The sequence below is a fragment of the Lichenostomus cassidix genome, chromosome 10, assembly GCF_008360975.1.
Source record: "Lichenostomus cassidix isolate B80296 chromosome 10, HeHo_3.0, whole genome shotgun sequence".
NCBI lineage: Eukaryota > Metazoa > Chordata > Aves > Passeriformes > Meliphagidae > Lichenostomus > Lichenostomus cassidix.
The window spans coordinates 18404821-18425896 of record NC_139491.1 but is presented as its reverse complement, the minus strand read 5'-3'; the positions used below and the strand labels follow the sequence as shown (position 1 = coordinate 18425896).

The 21076-nt window shown below is 51.1% G+C and overlaps 1 protein-coding gene across 3 annotated transcripts; it reads right to left on the bottom strand.

Annotated features, from left to right (window-relative positions):
- Positions 1 to 159: 159 nt before the first annotated feature.
- On the bottom strand, positions 160 to 20866 carry EDC3 (enhancer of mRNA decapping 3). Of its 3 annotated transcripts, none has more exons than XM_085071034.1 (7): positions 20757 to 20866; positions 18369 to 18572; positions 16873 to 17186; positions 12708 to 13043; positions 6077 to 6230; positions 4494 to 4711; positions 160 to 3368 (listed from the first exon to the last, which is right to left on the bottom strand). In XM_085071034.1, exons 2-7 carry the CDS (start codon positions 18530 to 18532, stop codon positions 3034 to 3036), a joined length of 1521 nt encoding a protein of 506 aa, XP_084927160.1. In that variant the 5' UTR covers positions 18533 to 18572; positions 20757 to 20866; the 3' UTR covers positions 160 to 3033. The 3 variants fall into 3 exon arrangements, with proteins under 3 accessions (XP_084927160.1, XP_084927162.1, XP_084927161.1); XM_085071036.1 differs by having other exon boundaries at positions 18369 to 18550; XM_085071035.1 differs by having other exon boundaries at positions 18369 to 18568; positions 20757 to 20840.
- Between the last annotated feature and the right edge of the window lie 210 nt (positions 20867 to 21076).

Here is a 21076-nt window from a genome sequence, read left to right as displayed (position 1 = left end):
CGGGTGTAGGGTTGTGTTGTCCCGGCTTCGCCTTTTCTGCAAAGGAAGAGGGAGATGGTGAGAAATCACCTGGAATCACTGTGGGTGAGGGGCCCGGGGTCTGCCCTGGCAGCAGGAAGGTTCTAGGAGAGCAGACAAATAAATGGCTGCACACAATAGCACACATGAAGAGTTGCACTTTATTTCAGGGCATTGTCCCCCGCAGTGGCAGGAATTGGTCATTACAAACATCAGGTCACAAATGGGGTATCGAGCAGTGCCACAGTGCAGTGATGGTCAGCTGGTGGGCCCAGAGCAGCACCCAGGGCAGGTCCTGTGCTGCTGGGGCAGGTGGGGGTAGAAGCTATCCCAAACACAACTACAACAGTGCTCCATTCTCAGAATTAACTCTGGCACCGTGCAGGACAGGGAGGAGGAGACCCAGACCCCTTTCTGGGTCTTTGAGTGCCCCAGAAGGGCTGACACCTCACCTTCCAGGTGTGTGAAGCTGGTGCTTCCTCAAGAATCATCTGGATGGGAAGTACAGCCAAATACCCAAATCTAGCCCTGAGCACAGCCCAGAGCTGCCTGCTGTGCCCTAAACACTGCATGGGTCAGCACTGGGAATCCCTTTCCCTACACCAGGGGCTGAACACTGCTCACTTTAGTTTTGCTTCAACGTGGAGAACCGTTTCAAGGCTGGCAACATGCAGGGCCCTCAGTGCTTCCCAGAACTCCATCCCTGCAAAAACACCTTCCCCTGCTTCAGTGCCTTCTGGGCAGGGCAGCTTCACACCTGGACTGCTCCTGCCCTGTTCCTCTGTGTGTACAAGCTACAGTTCAACAGCCAAACCCAGAAAGGGCAGGAAAAACCTGCAGAAAGCAGAAATTGAAACAGCAAGTCTCTTACTGAGTGTCTTGAGCAAAGAGAGTGAAAATAAGGGGACTAAAGCTAACACTGACTACAGCAACAACCTTTTTAACCCACTGCTGCTCCCGGATAATGATCCGAGGAAACAGCTGAAAAACCAAGAAAGGCAGAGGGAAACCTTGTGTTTGTGTTGTGAATAACCACCACACTGCTGTCCTGTCCCAGTCAGAACCACAGCCTGGTCAATGCCACCGCAGCTGGGGCTGAACCGTGGGTGCTGTCCACAGGATGGAGGGCAGAGCCCCCCAAGGCAGCACTGCCGAGTCTCCGAGAGCAGCTGAGGGGAACCAGGGCTCTGGCCAGCCTGGGCAGAGCCCCTGGTCCTGCTGAGGTAGATATGGCAACGTGCAGGGGGAGAGGCCTCAGGGAGCCCAGTGCTCAGCAGCCTCCTGCGCCCTCCACGCTGCCAGGCTGTACTCAGAAATTGCTTCTTTCCGAGCAGGAAGGCTCTTCCCTCCTCCTGTGACAGCCCTGGCTTTTCTTCCAGCAGAGGAAAGGGAAAGATGAGTGCCTGACTCAATGCCCAGCTCAGAGCACAAGTGGGTCTATCTGTGGGTCTGGTGAGTGGGACTGGACCCCCCACATCCCTGTGCTTCAGCCTCCAAAGGGATGCAGCTCCCTGGACAAAGACACCATCTGGAGCTCTCCCAGATGCCATAGCAGGGGCTGTGTGACATTCAGGTGTCCCCAGGAGCCCTGGGGATGGGTCAGGGTTGAGAGGAGCAGCAGAGCTCCGAGCACTGCCCACACTCCCGGTGCCTTACAGCCCCCTCTGCAGCTCCAGCGCTGCCCTGGCTCGGCTGTGGGGCACAGAGCCCTCCGGGGGCACACAGAGCCAGCACAGTGCATTTTGGAGCTGAATCCCAAAGCCAGCTAGCTGGTGGTTCCTCAGCTCACCCCTGCTCCAGGCACGGCACCAAGGCCAACAAAAGGAATGCAGGGAAGGACAATCCAATGCCTCCTGGCAGGGCAGCAGAAGAGCAGATTTCCTATGGAAATTCTGCCCAGGACCCCCTGGCACAGTCCTCCAGGAGCACAGCAGCTCTCACCGTGCCCTCTCCTGCCAGCAAACAGGACCCAGGTCCCTGTTCAGGCCAATTCCCAGCACACACACAAGCTCACCCCTTACACAGACTTTCATTCCAAAGGGAATGAATAGATCCATCAGCTACTTCCCGAACCACACCAAATATTGCAGGGATACTGGAAGGACGGAGGAACTTACCCAAAATACACCTGCAGCATCCACTGCCCAACAACCCCACAGCAGCCCTGCCCTGCTTCACTGCTGTGGCACTGGCTCAGCCACTCGCTGGGCCAGGACAAGGAAAGAACAAAAGAAAACAACCCCAAACCCCACAAGTATTCTGGAAAAGTTCTTTTCCATACCAGGCCTCCATCCCACCGGCCTGGGCTTCACCCACGAAGCGAACAAAGAAAAGCCAACAGTACATAAGCAATAAGGCCTAGCTGAGGAAGGACATCGGTGTTCCCAGAGCATGTGTGAGCCTCTGGCTCCTGACACAAGCTTTCCAAACAGGGAACCCTCTCCGTGAGGGGCTGGGAAGCAGAGGGAGCTACAACTGCCTTCCGGAACACAAAACAGAGGACGGGGCAGTCAAAAACATTGGAACCAAACGAGATTTCCCCTCAACACAAGGGATTTCTACACAATCAAGGGGTGCTGTTCCCACCAGGACGTCCTTGCTGGGAATATCCAACCAGAAGGACCAGGAGCACATCTCAGAGCTCCAAACCACCCTTATCTGTACCACGTGCCAGCCAGGGCTGGGCAGCAGCAGCCACCTTTGCCGGGGACAGACACCATGGTCCTGCACGTTCCTTCATCCCATGGCACGAGAGAATGAAAACGGCTTTGCAGGAACATTCGCTTCCTCCTTCTCCTTTCACTTTTTTGTTTGGTTTCTTTTTTTTTTGTTTCATTTTACGATTATTCTATTTTTTCTTTTTAAATACACAACGTTTCTTCTGGCAGGCGAACCCTTCCAGAACTTCACATCCTTTTTTAAGGCGTCGCGAGCCGACCAGCCGGGATCCGCCGGACGGCTTGGTTTGACAGAGCTCCTCCTCTCTCCCTTCAGAGCCGGGGGGCTGCACGGGCTCTAAGTGGAGTGCAGGGGGATGACGAATTTGCAGCCGAAGGGCGAGTGGTAGTTGATGCCCACCTCCTGGAAGACCTTCTGGGGGATGCCAATGTCACAGAGGTAGACGCGGCCGGCGCGCTCGCCCAGCGGCAGCGGCAGCCCCAGGGCCAGCGACCACTTGGCGTCGATGCCCAGCTCCATCTCGCTGATGGGCGGGTCGATGCTCAGCACGGGCGCCCGGTTCTGGTTGGCCCAGTCCACCACTGCTTTGTACCACGGCTGGTCTCGCAGAAAGGCATTCTCGTGACAATCCAGGCAGTTGATCACTAGGTCGACGGGGGTGTCGGGGAGGTCTGAAAGAAACACGGGCATGGCTCAGAGCCAGCTGAAGCCACCAGCTGAGGCTGCACTGCCAGCAGGTTTGGGGTTTGGACTACAGTCTCGCTGCACAGCTCAGCCTCACCTGCTGTTATTGCCATCCTTCCCCCAGACAGACCAACACCGGGACATCCCCAGCCTCACCAGTACAAAGTCTCATCAGGCAGCTCCAGTGCTGCTGAGCTCACTGGCCCAGGCAGCCCAGGGCAGCAGTGGGGCTCTCCTTCCATCAGAAAGGACCATTTCCTATTCCACAAGGTGAGAATAAGGCTGATTGTTTGGAACACACCACCTGTCTCTGTAATGCTGCCCCACCAAGGTCTGTTGCTCTCACCTGCTCTGCACCACATCTGCTGCATTCCCCCACCTGCTGCATTCCCCTCACCTGATGGACCACAAAATGCTTGGTGCAAAATCATGGAATGGTTTGGGTCAGAAGCACTGTAAAGCCCATCTCATTCCACCCCCTGCCATGGGCAGGGACATGTTCCACTGTCCCAGGCTGCTCCAAGCCCTGTCCAACTTGGCCTTGGACACTTTCAGGGATGAGGCAGCCACAGCTGCTCTGGAAAACCTGTTCAAATATTTTATGATGTTTTATAACAGGCAAGTAGCTCTGTCGGCACAGCACAGCCCTAACTGCCAGGTTTGTTTCTCCCCAGAAGTTTAACTGAAGCAGGTTGGAATAAGATCGGTGAAATGCCAAGCAGAAGGCAGCACTCTCACAGGAGCTGTTTATTCTAGGGAATACCGAGCTGGGAATCCTGACAGCTGCTGGAAGTGGCTCAGCAAAGCTGGCTGCTGGTCTGCAGCAGCAGCTGGACACTCATTCCCTCCCAGTTCCAACACGCTCAACAAGGCAGCCCCTTATCCTACGACAACAGCTCCATACGGCAGCTCTTCCGTGTTTGTTCCCACCGGAAACATCTGTGGCAGCACAACTGCTCCTCTGTCGAGGCTCTGAGTGCCTGCTGTCCCTCCAGCCTCCAGGCAGCCACCCAGGCATGGCAGTGCCACTAGATGGTGCCAGGGGAGCGGGCAAGCCGTGCTGGAGAACCATCCCTCCTCCCTGGGGAAGCCACCCCTCCTCAGCCGCTCACCTTTGACGCTGGACACCTGCTGGCCTTGTGTCTTGCTGAAGAGGTTCAGCTCGTTGGTGATGGACTCCAGCATCTTGACGAAGTTGGGGAGGAAGAGGATGACGTGGACGTCATGGTTGGAGAGGTGCCGGCCGCAGCTGATGCCCTGGGCTCCCTTCACGTGGGGGCCACACAGCAGAGCCACCGTGGGCCGCTGGTGCACATTCTTGGGGTTCAGTCTGAAACAGGCAAAAGGCACTGTGAGCAAACCCCAAAGCCTCTAACCTTCTTCCTGCATGAGAAAAAAAAATCCGTAAGATGCAAATTGCCAGGTGTTCTGCAAATCTGCCATTGCCCTTGAGAAACAACCCACATCCCTTTGTGGTGCCAATGCTGCTCTGCTCGCAGGTTTAGATAATCACAGCCTGGTTCGGGTTGAAAGGACCCTAAAGGTCACCCAGTTCCACCCCCTGCCATGGGCAAGGACACCTCCCATTGTCCCAGGGTGCTCCAAGCCCTGTCCAGCCTGGCCTTGGACACTGCCAGGGATCCAGGGGCAGCCACAGCTTCTTGGGGCATGCTATGCCAGGGCCTCACCACCCTCACAAGGAAGAATTTCTTCCACATATTTAACCTAAATTTCCCTTCTTTAAATTCCTTATGAAGAGTCCCTCTCTGGTTTTCCTTGTAGGCCCCTTCAGATACTTGAAGGCTGCTCCAACCTTCTCTTCTCCTTGCTTTCAAGACTTCCTTACACCCCCAGCTGAGAGCACAAGATCCCAAGGTCTGTGATTGTAGAAGAAAGATAAAAATTTGGGGTGAGTTTCCCCATCAGAACAGTTTCCATTAAAAAAAAAGAAGAAAACTGATTTCTACTCCCTAAGCCCCATCAAATGCACAATAAAGTTCATTTGGCCTGGAAGCCATCAGAGATTCCAGAAGGAATTTCAGCTGCCTGTGTCATCACTTGGGGCGCTCCACCAAGTGACGGGGTCCTGGTAAAACAGCATTGAAAAAGCAGATGGAGATTGAAAGGTTACCTTTCATTTCAAGAGCAAATAATTTGGAGCAGCTATCAACACCACAAAGATACAGGTGCAGCTCCTGCCCACATCAACAGCTACGGAAATGCAGGCAGGGAGCAGAGCTCTTCAAGAGCAGCACATATGTTCCCGCAAAAGGCACCAAGTGCACTCCAAACCTGGTGCAAACAGCCCTGCAAAAGAGCAGGATGTGCTCAGGTGAGGTGCAGGCGCCTGAAAAGCTGAGTTAGCCTTGCAAAAATCCACACAGCGCTTTGTTTTCATGGGCTGCCTTCTGCTTTTATTGATGTGGTTAAATTGTAAAGTGTTAAAACTGCAAAGGGAAGGTTCATTTATGTGCAGAAAGGATGAGTTCATCACATATTCTGCAGTGGCTTCATCTACCTCAGGCAGCACCTGTGCAAAGCTCAGCTCCCTGAAAAAACTTCCAGTAAGGGGAGAAGAAAATCCTAGTTATGCTTTGTCTGTGAGGGTGCAGGAGCCAAACCGAAGCCCTCTGGCAGCAGTGAGCTGAGAGGGACCCTGCCAGCCCTGTCCCTCCCCTGCAGGCACCCCCTTTACCTGTTGGGTCCCCCCAGGAGGCTCAGGGCCATCTGGCTGGCACACACCCCTGTCATCTCCAGCCTCCTCTCCAGGGTCAGCCCGTGCTTCTCCGCCACCGACAGCAGCTTCTTGTGCAGCTCGTAGGACACGCTGGGGACCACCAGCCCCGAGTCTGGGGGTCACAAACAGGGGAGGGAGGCACAGATGGGGACAATCAGACACTTGGAAACAGTGGCAGTGAAAAGGTTTATTGGCTGTCCCCAAGGATCTGCTTCACCCAGTAATCCATGTTCCTTCCCACACCATCAAATGAATCCAAATGATTCTGAGTGAAGCAGAGACACCCAAACACAACTGCTGGGCTTAAAATGACACTTCCACAAAAATTCAGCAGGCAATTTTAGCAGCACAAGCACTGAGAAGGCCTTTGTGACTTACAGATGGAATACTTAGATTTTTCTTAATGGTCTCCAGGCCACCAGTGCTTTAACCCACCCTGAAGTGTTCCTGAACACTGTGAAAGTCGGAGGAGCAGCTGTGAAGCACATTTCCCACCAAAAAAAGCTTGGATGTGTTATGCTTCCTGGCACTGGTCCCCAAAACTCCAAAAATCACAGCAAAACAACACATGGCACATTTGCTAGGTAGGTGTTCCCATGCCATAAGGCCTTGGACACTTCCAGGGATCCAGGGGCAGCCACAGCTCCTCTGGGCACCCTGTGCCAGGGCCTTCCCACCCTCACAGGGGAGGATTCCTTCCTAATATCTAAATAAAATACCCCAGATATCTCCAGCCCTGGCAATCAGCCTCTGTTCTAACTCTTCCCCAAGATAATTCTGATCTCAAGCCCTTCACTCTGTGTTCAGAATTTCCTCTCTGTGGAATCACAAACACACTCTGTTGTTCCCTTGAAGTACCCTGCAAGGCCTGGGTGTCCTTAGCCACCTCCCAGCCAGGGAGCAGCACAGATTAATTCCCTTTCCCAAAGGGATGGCCACAGAGCTGGAGCACAGCTGCAGCAGAAGCTCTCAGCTCCTCTTTCCAGGAATCCCAGCAAGTCCAGCTGCCAGCTCCCACTCTGGGACAGGCAGAGGAAATGCACAGGAGTCAGGCATCATGGAGCAAAGAGGTCTAGGACTAAAAGCAGGTCCTGCTACAGCTCAGGCACATCACCAAACATCAGGTCAAAGTGTGAACTCAGTCCCTCCATCAGCTCCTCTCCTCTCAGCTTCCCCAGTGTTCAGCAGCCCTGGGTCACCCTCACGCTCCCCCCGGCCCCTTTCCCTCTGCACTGGGGGTGACAGTGGCCCCCTGGGTGCTCCTGGCAGCCCAGCTGGGCTCAGGCTGCCTGTGCTGCTGGAAAGAGCCGTGGGAATGTGACACAGCCTGGTGGAAACGCTCTGAGGGGAACAGGCACTGCTCACACATCCGCCCCGGGAGGAACCCAGCCATCACTCGTGGGCTTGGGCTCCTCTGAGCACAAACACCATAACGAGAACCAGTTCTAACGAGGGCCACATGCAAATGAGAAGAGTGGCGTGGATTTGAATTATTCGTGCTGCGATATTTCCCCAGGGTGCCCCAGCCACCAACCACCAAGTCAAGCTCCGGCGGAAACAGGAGGCTCTGCACATCCTGGGGTTTTCACAGTCAGACCAGAGGTGTTTCTGCAGGCTCACAGCAAAACGCAGCAGAGCAGACACTGCAGCCCTTCTGGATGTCATTCCTGGACTCACCAGCGAGGCTTTGCAGGCAGAGAGAGCCCAAGGTGTCCCAGAACCTGACCTCGAGCTGCTGAGGTCACCCCCAATGAGGTCACCCCTGCTGCCAGGCTCCTGGGCCACTTATCAGAGTCATCCCAGGCAGCTGATAGCAGCCCTGAGCGCTGCAGTCCCAGGCAGCAATGACCCCGAGCCTGTCCCAGCAGCCACGCCCTGCCCCGTGCCCGCAGCAGTCACGCAAGCCCTGCACTGCCACGCTCCCATTCACGGCTCTGCCACTTCATCTTGCTTTTCAAGCTTCGGGGAAGATTTGGAATGAGTGACCTGAGGTCAGGATCTCTCCCAACATCATCTGCTAACCCCAAACAGGGAGCTCCCAAACTTTGTCTTTGCTCCGTCTGAACTACCCACAAATTCCCTGCTCAAATTTTGCACCATCTCCCTGAACTAGAAGGACAAACCAGGAAATCTCTACTCTGTATGCACCAAATTTAGCCCAGATCTTCTCTGTACCCTCCACATCCTTCCCTCAACCTGCAGCTTTAGGAAAACTGCATTTTCTACGGGCTGGCTGCCACCAGTGGGTTAATCCCGGGGGGTTACTGGGAGGCAGTGATGAACTGGCATTTAGCACGCCAGTATGTCCTAATTGCTCCCTCTCAGGAGCAGGCTGAAATGCCAAGAGAACTTCCCTTCTTCGCCCTCACGCAAGGTCCAACCAGTCAGACTGGCTCATCAAAAGCAGGCCCAGGGAGTTAAATAAACTCTGGCAGAGAGTAATCACGGAGGCGACGTGTAAACCCACAAACAATAACACCACTGCCACAAAACTGAAGCCCTGCCAACTTTAATTATGTTTGGGTTGGACAGGGCATCTTTATTGTTAGCTAATGAAGGCAATAAAATAAATTAGCCCAGGCCTTTTAATATTAAGTAAATGTATTTTACAGCTGCCTGGGAAAAGAAAAAAAAAAACAACCCACAAGGCAGATATAGACTAAACAGTTTTGTGACATGCAGGGCGACACTGGGTGGATAAAAACACCCAATAGAGGGCTGAGCTAACTGTCCAGAAGTGAAAGAATGAGTTTTTCCCCCAAACAAGCCCTGTAATGCTGCTGGGATGCCCAAACGCTTCCCAAGCTTGCAGTGGGGCAGGGAAAAAGGAGAGGGTTGATGTTAGAGGTGCTCAGTGCTAAGGTGTAAAGCCCCATCTTTTCCCTTGGCTATTTCAGCAGTTCTGTAGTTCTGGTTCTCTGCTAAAATAAATCCAGGCAAGCTACAGGAGTGCATCAGATAAAACTAGACTCAGGATCTCCTGAAAGCTGTCCTGACATCATTAACTCTTTCCTTTGGCAATAAATAATGCCAGGTGCCAGAGCCTTGCAGTCTGACACTCTGTTACTCTTGCCCACACCAGGCACATGGGGCATTCACTGCTGCTAAAGCTGGAACCACCTGCCTGCAGACTCAGCAAAACACACTTACTGCCCCTCAGACACCAATGATTTTCTCCACAACCTTAAGGGTTGTTTTTGCTAATCATCATTATTTTTAATTACAGCAGATCCTGCGGGTGATCTGGCTGACCTTCCAGTGAGCCTCTCCCAGCATTAGTGCACAATTCCCTCCAGCTGAGCAAAAAAACTGCCAGAGGGACAAAGGAAATCTGCCCCATGCCCACTTTGTTTGCTCCTGCGGGTGGATAAAGCAAGCTTCATTTGCACTCTCCTCAAGCCAGCCCTGAACACTTCACACACTCAGTACAGCCAGGGCACTCATCCAGCCACTCCAGAGCTAAAAGCTGCAGAGAGGAGAAAAGTCACTCAAGGACAGGGTGCTCCAAAGGAAAAGCCACACTGAGGGCATCATCCTCCCAGAAAACACCCAGCCTCAGTTCTGAGCTCTGATCCTGGCACAGAAGCTCTGCCTGCTCCCATTTTCTTTCAGCATCTCCCTGTTGTGAAGAAAAAGGGTTGTTTGAAGGACAGACCCTCCTGCAAACTCCTCCGAGCTCCAACATTCCCGCAGAACGTTGGCTTTGCTGAAAGAGCTGATCCCAAAACACAGTGATGGTCAAACACGGGAGTTTTAGTGCCAGCAGGAGGAACAGAGACAGACCTGAGCCAACACACATGCAAATTCTCCAGCTGCACAGCTCTGCATGTAGAAAAAGGCAGCTCATGCAAGGATCAGCCTTTCCAGGGAGGCAGTTTTTGCTAAACAGTTGCATTTCCCAGTAAATAAAGAGAGAGGTAAGAGCAGCCAGTAAAGATCAATGATGTATTTAGGAGGGATTCACGTGTGGAGCCCCTGGGATGGACTCAGCTCAACCGTGACCAAAGAGCTGGTAAGCTCTACTAGCTCCAGGTTTTCACTTTTGATTGGAACAGATTCCCACCTTCTTCATTCCCTGCTTACTTCCAAAACACAGGGTTGTGCCTACTCGACAGCCTGGCTCCACAAAACCAGCTCTCAGAAAAGCATCCCAGTGGGCTGCAGTGTTTATCCTACACACTCCAACTTATTTCAGTCAGCAATAAAATCCCAGGCTGTGAGTCCTGCAGATGAGTCTTCTGGGGAACTCAAATAACTGACTCAAAACTGACATCAGCAGTTCAGTTTTTCCTCTGCACCGTGCTGGTTATTTCCTACCTCCATGGCATAAAAAAGCAGGCAGGGATCCAGAGAAAGAAATCCCACAGTGACAAGAGCTGGATATGAACTCCCTGCCAATCTCCAGCATCAGTTTTGTGCTGGTGCAGCAGACAGAGAATCACTGTCTCAGTCAGGGCTCTATTAACACAATCATCTTTCAGACTTGCCCAGGGTGGAAAAAAAAAATAGGAGAAAGAAGTGCTTTGTCACAACTAGGAAGTGCTGTTTGCAAGTGGAGCTTCCCTTAGGAAACCAGAGAAAACTCTGGAGGGAGAATCCTGCCACAGACACATCCAAAATCAAGGCTTTTGGAGCTCTTGGCACTCATTTAATTACAGCAGCTGCTCTTTAAGCCACTAAGAGGCAGGCTGCCTACAGCTCAGCATCCTCCTTCCAGCTGCTGGACAAAGGGATTTGGGATGGGTTTTTTTCCAAGAGAAGTCCATCATTACTGCAGGCACACTGTCCCTCTGACTGCCAGAACAGCAGGCAAGCTACAACCGTTTACAGGAGCCTCTGCTGGATGGCCAGCAGCATTCCCTGAGCAAGAGGAAACTTCCTCAGTGGACACAAAGGAAGTCACCCTGTGTGGGAAAACATGCCGAGGCACAGCCCTGGGACACTTCTCACTGCCGGGCCTGCGGACATGCCAGGCTCTGCCCCTGGTGTGACACGCCAGCCTTTCTTCCAAACAGACCTACAATTCCATGGGGGACACTCATCAGCTAACAGCAGCTAATGAGGCCAGCAGGACACTGCAAGGCCTGGGGGGAGTTGCTGACCACCCTCCCTGCCAACAGCAAAACAAGACATTTTTCCTTTCACCAGGCTCCCCTCAGCACGCTGCAGACCAGGAGCTCAGAGGAGAGGATGATGGAGCTCAGCAAACAGCATTGGGTTTTCACCCCCAAATTTCCTCACTGCTGCTTACTGCATGGCAGTTTTCCTCCCAGGAATTCTGCTAGAATCCCCTATCAGCCATCCTGCTCAGACTGGCTGCCAACAGTGGCTTAGCTTTTGTTTCAGACTAGACATCCACAGAGGCCCTGTCTCCTCTCAAACAAGCCAGCTGGAAGATGGATTGACAAGTAGGAAATTTAAAAAAAACTCCACAAAACAGATAGGAAATCACACAGAAAATGAAGAGGTGCTCATTCACAAAGCACATGGGCAATCAGTGCAGCTTCTTCCACAGAGAGATGCTGAAAGCTCGGGAAGATGTAAAAAGCAAGAGGTTAAATTAAGCAGAAAAAAAGAGCCATTAATACTGAACGTGCACTGCTGCCACAGGAAGCCTTAAAATTGTGAAAGACAAAGCAGTGGGGGAAAGTCTCACTGCACGTTTCTTTCACTTTTCCTTAAGGATCCCTGGAAACTGAGCTGCTACAACCCACGATGTTTGCCTGTCACTCGAGAGCAGAATGGAACAATAGGAAGAGGAATGACAGAAATGGAGAACTAGGACACTGTTAAATACCAGAACCATTAGGAAAAGGACTTTTCAAAACTGAAAAGCAGCAAATCATTACAAATCCACCAGCTTCCTCCCTGAAGCATTTCACACCCCAGATGGAGTTCCCAGGCAGAGGATGAATGACAGCCCAAGGAGCTGCTCACACTTCTGCTCAGGCCACCAGCATATCAGTTGGTTTGTGTCCCTGCAAGAAGAGCTGAAATCTGCTTTTATTCTGACATGGAAAACGTTCCCAGAATGCCGAATTTCCTTCACCCCTACATTGTGCAAGTGCTTAAAATCAAAGGCAAGACATCCCGAGGAGACTAAAGCTACCTGGAATTAGGAGCTAAATGTGCCATGAGTTGTTTCCACATGAACTGTATTTAAACCCGTGCAGAAATAGAGAACTATGATCCAAGGACTAGCAGAAGCACAACAATCTCCTGGAACCACAAACACACAAATCCCGAGACCATCCCTCTGCCCATCTCCAGAGCCAATTATTGAGTCCATGCGGGTTCACCAGGCTGCTAAAATCAAAGCAAGGATTCAAACACTTCTCATTCAGTTCCCAGCCATCATCTTCACTCCCTACTGGAACACTTACCTTGCTGCCCTCTCTCAATATTTGTTACCTCAGAAACCCTGCAAATAAAGGCTGTGTGTAGACACACAAATCCCACCTTACATGAACAATAATGCCCTTGCTTGGACCACATCAAGCTGACAGACACCCCCAAGAACAAAAATCCACCAAGCATGCCCCCCAAAAAGCAGCACTTTGGGTCCTTATCAGGAGGGGAGGTGGCATACCCGTGCAGAATTCCTTGTTAGGGTTCTGGGGTACCACAATCCTTCTGTAGACGATGGGCTCTGACTCCAGGATGTTCTCATCGTGCCGGTAGCGGGCGGGTTTCTCGTTGGGGGTCCCTCGGGAGCGGGTGCCACTCCTCCTCTCGTAAGTCTCAATCTCTTCAAACACAGCTGCCTTGTCAAAAAGGGCCAGGTTGCCCTCAAAATCAAAATCAGTGTCCGGGATTTCGTCGATGTCGTCCCCGAAGCACTCGTCGTCCTTGCTCTTCATCTGCCCGTTCTTCAGGCCACTCTTCTTGGGGGTCACCTGGTTTGGGTGGCGGCTGCTGGATGACCCTAAAGCAAAAGGAAAGCAAGTTGAGAGTGTGTCCTAAATGGAAAAAGGCACTTTCTCAGCAAATTTTTGAGAGAGGGGAGCTCCTGCTTACAGTCTCCCTACTCAAGGGATATTCCTCCAGGAGCTCATCCCTGGTATTTCTCATGCCCAGCTAAGTCAGCAGAAAACAGAACAGGAGCATCAGCACAGAGACTTTCAGGGACTTCCCACCAGCAAGGTTAGAAAAACAAGCTTGCCCATAGGAGCATAAGAGGTGTCTCTCCACGTTTGATTTAATCCCAGCCAGTGTCACACCAGTGGCAATCAGCTGTGACCTGGGAGCTCATGTTCGTGCAGGTGTGCGGCCCAAGCCCTACTTTAGAATTTCCCTAAATTTCAGAAGCTACTGTAGGTGTTTCCTTCCAGGTTAATGATCTTCAGAGGAGAACTTCAAGCCCTGAATATAAAGGATCTCTTTTTCCTCACCCTTGATATAATTTCTGCGATGTGACACAGTCCATTCCCTCATTCCTTATTTTATTCTCCTACTCAATCATCACCTTGCATGTTGGAATACCCTTCCTTGCAATCACAAGTCGGTGGGAAAGCCCAAATTCTCTGGAGTGAGACTGAGAAAGTCTCCTGCTTATGGCTGGAGACTAAGAAATCATGTAAATAGACAATCATGAGGTCAACATACCCTTTACTTGCTTATTTCTTCTGTTATTCTTCAGTTCCAGACAAGATTAATCTGTTTGTCAATCCTACTGTTACATTTGCAATTACTAGAAAATATTTCAGGCCAATTCCTGCAGTTACAGGAATCACCTACAGCGTCCAACAGATGGAGTAAGTTATCAAGCCAGAACTGCTTGCTCTACTAAACTATTTCCTGTTGTTTAAGATAATCCCCTTGGTGAAGGATTTACACAAATGAGTTTCAGAGAATCTGTTTGATAACACAGAAACTAAGCATTTCAAGCCATCTAAGGAGACTTAGCAAACATCCCAAAAGATTTGCAATAGGCACAAACTCCATGAGCACCCTTTAAGTCACCTGTCTCCTTTCTGAGTGCAGCCAAGTCCAGTTTCAGCATGTCTAACTTCAGTCAGGCTGAAAGGTGATTTGCTAAGGATGTGCACTTGGTTTATTCCCAGTCAGGGATGCATTGCCTCAGCAAGGATTTATTTCAGACAGTGTGTGACTTGGTTTTTCTAGAGAACTGTTTAATGACTAACCTAAAAGCTTTGCCAGCCCCCACTGCAAGATGCCAAATCTTCCAGGCTTGGCAGAATAACCATTCCCCATAAAGAAAAAAACCCAAACTTGAAGTCCCTTCAAATGAGAAGGGACTGTGATAATACACCTTCTGTCTTGGAAGGACTGACAGCAGAATTCCAGAATCATGGTGACAAAATAGGAATTAGGAGAGGGGAAGGGCAAGGCTCCCCAGTAAAGAAAATTCCAGTAGGTACACTGTGACCACTCACTGATGTGCACAGTTTTGAAAGCTTTTTGGTAACAACTTCCACTCTGTCCTAGATCAAGGGTTCCCAAACCAAAGGTGACATATAAACCACCCCAAGGTTGGACAGGACCTGGTATGGAACTAAACTGCACTGCTGAGGGAATCACAGCCACAGCTGCTGCTACAAATGAGGAAAATAAGAAATGAAAACAGAACAGGCAGAGTTCTCCCAACATGCAGGAACTGCAGTCAAGCAAAAGCCAAGGGACTCTCAAGGTTCAGATGAACAAGCTGGAGCCTGCACTGTCACAAAGGCAGACCAAGCCTGCTCCTTGTGTCAGTGTCAAGTGTTTGGCCAGCTCCTGTCACACTCCTTGCCAGATCCCTCTGCAAACAACTCCACAAACAGCTCCCCTCAGCTGCCCTGAAACTCAAAAAGTGGGGCCAGACCCTGCCGTGCAGCAGGACAGGAGCAGCTGATGTGAGCAGTGTGTAAATGCTGATGGAATAAAGAGCTGCCCCAGAAAAGCTGGAGAACAATGGCTGGAAAGCTCCCTGCAGCCACAAAGAATGGGAGCCAGGAGTGTACCTCACCAAAATGGGCCATTGTGGGGGGCAGCTCCCTAATCCATCCCAAGGGGTGCCAGCTCTGGAATACTGCTGACCCACACAGCCTTGCCCTGGCTGCCCTACAGCCTCCTGACAGGAGCTGCACAGAACATTGCCTCCAACAAACTGGAAACTCCTAACTCCAAAGTTAGGAGTTGTTCTTGCTCAAGCATCGACCTCTAGACAGGCAAAAACAACAGCTGGTTCTGTTCAGGGAAAAGAGAAGAGCCAAAGTAAGGGCAAGGGGAGGAAAGAGAAGCCAGGCTACAGAAAGCCAGATCTCCTATTCCAGCTGCTTTGGGATCACAGCTTCCAGTGCCTCTGCCCTGCACCAAGCTTGCTGAGGAGAGCAGCTCCACTCCAAGCTGGCAGCCCTGTGCCGCACAGAACAGCACCTCCCTCACAAGATAAACAATCCTTCCCGGGCATTTTTTGTTTCTAAGGAATAAAAACCCTTTCATGTATGGCACACAAGCAAACAAAGTCTGCAGCGAGCTGGCTGCCTTCCTGAGAGATCCCTGTGGGAGTGTTTGCTGCCAGCCCTGGCACGAGGAGCGCGGTGCCAGCACGGCACCGGAGCCATTGCTGGGAAACCTGCGCTGGAGTTTGTTGTTTATTGATTCCTGCCACACCAGTGCTCCAAAGGGGAATTCTGCCCCTCACTTGGCACGCTAGGGGCCAACAAGAGGTCAGCTTTAGCTGTAGGGCTGCACCTCTAGATGACTTCTCAGTCCATTTTTCCCTGCACTGCTGCACCCACCACCTGCACAAAGCCATTTCCATCCCCCTCCCAAGGCTCACACATCATTCCCTCCTCTCCCTGCTCTCCAAATACACACATTTTACAGGGTAAAACATCCCTTCTCCACCTCCTTTACTCCAAAACGAACCCAAGCTAACAATCTACAGCTAGGACCTTGCTAAACCTGCCTCAAAGCTTGTGAAAGTGACTTTGTTGTGCTCATGTAAACCCAACACGAGCTATGTGTGAGTTAAAGCACACTCTGCTCACCCCAGATCTACCAGACACCATGGAAGGAGTGAAAATAACACAGCTGGTAGTGAGGGAGAAAGAATTCCAGAGAGATAGGGATTTCTCCCCAAAAACACAGCCTTGGATCTTTTATACTGCCTGGCTCACCTTTGTTTTGTTTCTTTTCTAACTGCAAGGGGGGAAAAATGAAGTCATGGAATTACGCTGGATGCATACTGAAGCTTCAACAATTAAGTCATGGAAAAATGTTGGATATATCCTGACATTTCATGAATTGGATGGTGAGGATCTGAAAGGAAGATAGCTCAGGGGGCTTTGAGAAAAAAAGTGAACAAACCCAGTTTTGGCCAAATTTTGAAGATTTTATCAATAGAAAATAACAAATGTTTGACTTTGGGATGCTCTGATTGTATCTTACATCACCCTCATTAACTTGCATTTTCAACAACACAGCCAAAAACCATTTGTGATTATGTACAGGGTGATGTTGTGACAGGTTATGGGTATACAGGCCTTAAATAGGAAAGCTTGATATGACTGCAGTTTGTTTCCAGCTCCTTTTAGAGGAAAAGGCTGGAAGCAGGGCAATCTTCAAATAGCAAAATGAGGAAATCTTTAGAAGGGGCACTAGACATTTTCTATGTGTGCAAAAATATATTCTGTTTCAGAACAACACACAGGTGGCACAGGGAAAGTTTCCAGCGCCACTTGCAAAGCTCTTGCAGAAGAAAGGAAGCCACTGGAGCAGGAAAGCTGCAGGATAGCCCAGATACTCACAGGAGTTGTGCCTCCGACGGAAGCCTTTGGATTGGGTCAGCGTTTCCATGTGTCGGTCCATGTAGCTCTTGGAGCACTGCTGCTGTGGGGAGATGACAATGTCCTGGTTCTTCATGTCTGTCCTCCTGGGGATGTTCTGGGGGGCACTGCTGGACATGGGCTTCTTGAGCACCTTCCCAGTGCCATTCTGGCTGGGTCCCACCTGGCACCCGACCCCAGGGACGCCAGTTTCCATCTGCTGCGAGTCCCCGCATTGTCTGCTGTCCCCTGGGCCTGGGATCTCCAGAATCTTCAGCTCAGTGATGTCACCTGCCCTGAAAACAGCACGAGAAAACCACGTGGGAATTTAGCTAAAGTTCTGAGGAAAACCATCCAGCCTTTTGCAGTGGGATTGTTCTGATGCTGTTATCGATAGAAACAAGGGAATAAAAGGATTTTAATACTCAAACACACAGGGCGTTTCCACAGACATCAAAATGCTAAACTGAAATGGCAAATCTTCAAAATAACCACTTCAGTATTCCTACAATGCACCTGGATTTTGCTGGAAAGATTCTGTTCCCAGCTGAAACACGTACCAGTTGAGCAAAAAATGGAAGCAACTGGCCCAGACCTTGGCAGAAATCTGCATTAACAGTTTCTTGCTAATTAATTCTCTCAGCCTTGAGGCTACTATTACTTTTAATCCATTTCTGCAGAAAGCTACCATTGGATTAGTGGAGTTCATGCTCAGACAAGGATGGTACTTCCCATTTCCACAAAAAAAAAAGGATAAAGAAAACTAATCTAGCGCTGGGCACGAGCCAAAAGGAAACAAAGGAGTGATTATAAAGACCTCCATTTGCACTGACTGCAAGAAATACATCAGGAATTAGACTCTTCTAGTTTTAACTTAGCATTTGTCCAAGTGGGATGTGAAAGAAGAGAGATTTCCACACATCTCCTGCAAGGATGTGGTGGTTGTCTTTCCCCAGTGTGTCTCTACAAAATCCAAGGCAAAAAAATAAATTAAAAGCATTGGCTTTGTGGACTCAATCTTAGTGTAAAATGAAAGACTCAGAGCCTTAACCACAATATTCCAGGGAACAAGAAAATGTCCAGTGACGAGTGCCTCTCATTTATATTTTTTAAGCAGTGTTACCAGGAACTGGTGGGAAAGAACTGCTGAGGGCAAAGCTTTTATGTCAGCCCCCTCTGCTATCCAAAACCCAACAACAGAACGTATACACACAATAATATATAAATATATATTTGTATATATACACACAGCCTGACCCCCACATAACCTCCCAGGCTGAGCCACCCCTCTCTAACTCCAGAATCCGAGCCAGGAATTAATCTCCTGCACACAAACTAACACAAACACCAGAGGCACTCAGCAGCAGCAGCAAGGAAATTTAGGGCAAAGAGGTCATGTCTAAGGGAAAAAAAAACCATCCAAAGCATCCCCAGCCCTTGGCTGGGAAAAGTCAGGGGGAGAAAAGGCAGGCACTAACCTGAAGGTGACTTCTGGCACGAGGCATTTGACCCCGTTGTGGAAGGGCCGCGTCAGGGAGATGGTCTGGCTGACCTGATCCACGGCAGACACCCTGCCTTGGTAGACTCCCAAGCTCTCTCCACAGTTAATTGACACAATGCTGCCCAGCCAGTCCGTGGCCATATTTCTGGCACTGAGTTGCTGTGAAGAGACGCAGGCCTGGCTGTAACGAGAGGCACACAGTGACAACCTGAATCAGCATCAGCCGCAGCCCCCAGCCCTGGCTCCCTCCCAGGCTCCGGCTTTGTCAGCTCCTCTCTCCTTTGTGGGGAGGAAACAACATCCCTACGGACACCAGCGATCCCAGCCAGAGTGTAAATCCCTGGATGGGGCCTTGCCTTTCCCATTGTAGCACAGAGCTTTGTTTGACTGACTGAATGCAGGACTCACAGCTTCCAAGAGATGTATTATTGAGTGTTTAGTATTTAGGGGAGATTCTCCCTGTGATTTCAAACTGGGAATTTGTCTTCACTTCCCTTTTTAAAGTGTGGGCATATGGACACTGGGGCAGAACAGTGAATATTCAGCAGTGAGAGGATTGATCTCTGCATGAGCAAATGAAAACCAAAGCTTTAAGGCAACAGAGAAACAGGGCAGGAGAGGAACCCCAACCAACACCTTTGAAGGAACACAGAGATACAGGAGGGGTGAAAATCCCAATCACTGGAGTCCAACACAAAAGTGCCCAGGCTCTGCAGAGGCAGGATTAGTATCACTGCCACAACTAAATAAATAAATTTAAAAATAATTGCTCTCCTTCCCAGCACTTGAGTCCTGTCAGAATCAGGGAGGAAAAACTCCAATTTGTTAAGACAGATGTTTCCAACACTCCTGGAAGCAGCTAAACAGCTCCTTTGATCCGAGATTTCCTAGTGACAGGCTCGTGAGCATCACGGAGAGCGAGAGACATGACAAGCTCCTAAATGTATAGATTTGCCTTTCATGCTGCAATCAAAGAGGGAGAATGTCTGATATTTGCTGTGAGCAGCACAAAGAAACACAGCAGACAACCCGGGGAGATCAACACCCATGCATAAATCACATTGCTGGGAGAGGAGGTTGGATTCTCTGCAAGCTGAGCCTCTTGGAAAAAGATGCAAGGAGAAAAGAAAACCTGGATGAGGGAAAAAATCTCACTTCCCCCAGCTTTCACAGGACTGGAAACAGGGGATGCTTCAAAGGGAAGAAAACACTAAATTTGGTCACTAAGCTGTAAATTCACCAGGAGCAGCCTCCTCTCCTTCCTGTGGCTGTGTGTTTACATTAACCCATGATGACAATGTCTGCATTCCAAGGAGATGGCTGATAAGAAGCACTCTCAAAACACAGATAACACATCCCTGAGCAGCCACAGGAAAACTACAACTTCGTTCCATTTCCTGTTTTCTTTTTAATCTCCCTCAGGAGATAAGGGAAAGAGCTCAGCACACATCACCACCTTACAGGGATCCTTTCAAAAAACACGAGACTCCTTTTAGCAAAACAATCCCCCAAAAATCTATGTTTGAGTACAAATATAAACTGAACTAGCCCAGGGATGGATTGGGGTGGGCTGTGTCCAGCCTGATCCCCACAGGAAAACACAGGGGACTCCACAGGTATACACAGGGACCCCAATATGTAAACACATGGAGTTACTACAGGTAAACATATGGACCCCTAAGGTAAAAAGAGAGACCCTCAATAGGTAAACACAGAACCCCCACCACAGGTAACACATGGCCACCCCACAGGTAAACACAGACACCCCCATGGGTAACACAAAAGCCCTCCATAGATAAACACAGGCCCCCCACAGAGCCCCCCAGTAGGTAAATGCATGATCCCCATAAACACAGACCCCATAGGTAAACCCAGCTCCCCCCACAGGTGAACACAGACCCCCAGGGGTACACACAGGGCACCCCATAACACAAGACCCCCCCGTAACTAAACACAGCCTCCTCCCCACCGCCCCGACAAACACAGGGCATCTCCACAGGTAAACACAGGGAGCCTCCCAGGCAAACACAGCCCCCCGTGAGTAAACACAGGCTCCCCCACAGGTAAACACAGGTTCTCCCCGCCCCAGACAAACACAGGGTCGCCACAAACAAGCACAGGCTCCCCACAGGAAAACACGGGGAGCCCATAGTTGAACACAGGCGCCACACAGGCCTCCCGCCTCCGTGGCTCCCCCGGCCCCACCTCCCCACCGCGGCCCGTTCAGGCCGGGCAGGGCCTGGCGCCGCGGCCGCGCCTCACGGGAGCCCGGGAGAAGGCCAGGCCCCCGGGAATGCGCCACGCCAGCGCAGCCCGCTCCCTGCGGACCCCCGCAGCGCCGGGCCCGGTCCGCATCGCCCCGTACCCTCAGCGCCGCCGCTCCCGCCGCACCGCGCTCCGCCGCCTCGCCGACGCTCGGCCTGACGCCACTTCCGGCCCCGCCCCGTGCGCGCGGCGCTCCGGCCGCCGGCGGGACCATAGAGACGGCGTGGGAGCAGCGGGGCGCGCATGCGCACTGCCTGCACCCCCGCGGTGGGCGGGGCGGGGCCGAGCCTTCCGGCACACCTGTCACACCTGTCACACAGCTGTCAGTCACCTGTGACACCTGTCACACCTGTCACACAGCTGTCAGTCACCTGTCAGTCACCTGTCAGTCACCTGTCATACACCTGTGCCACACCTGTT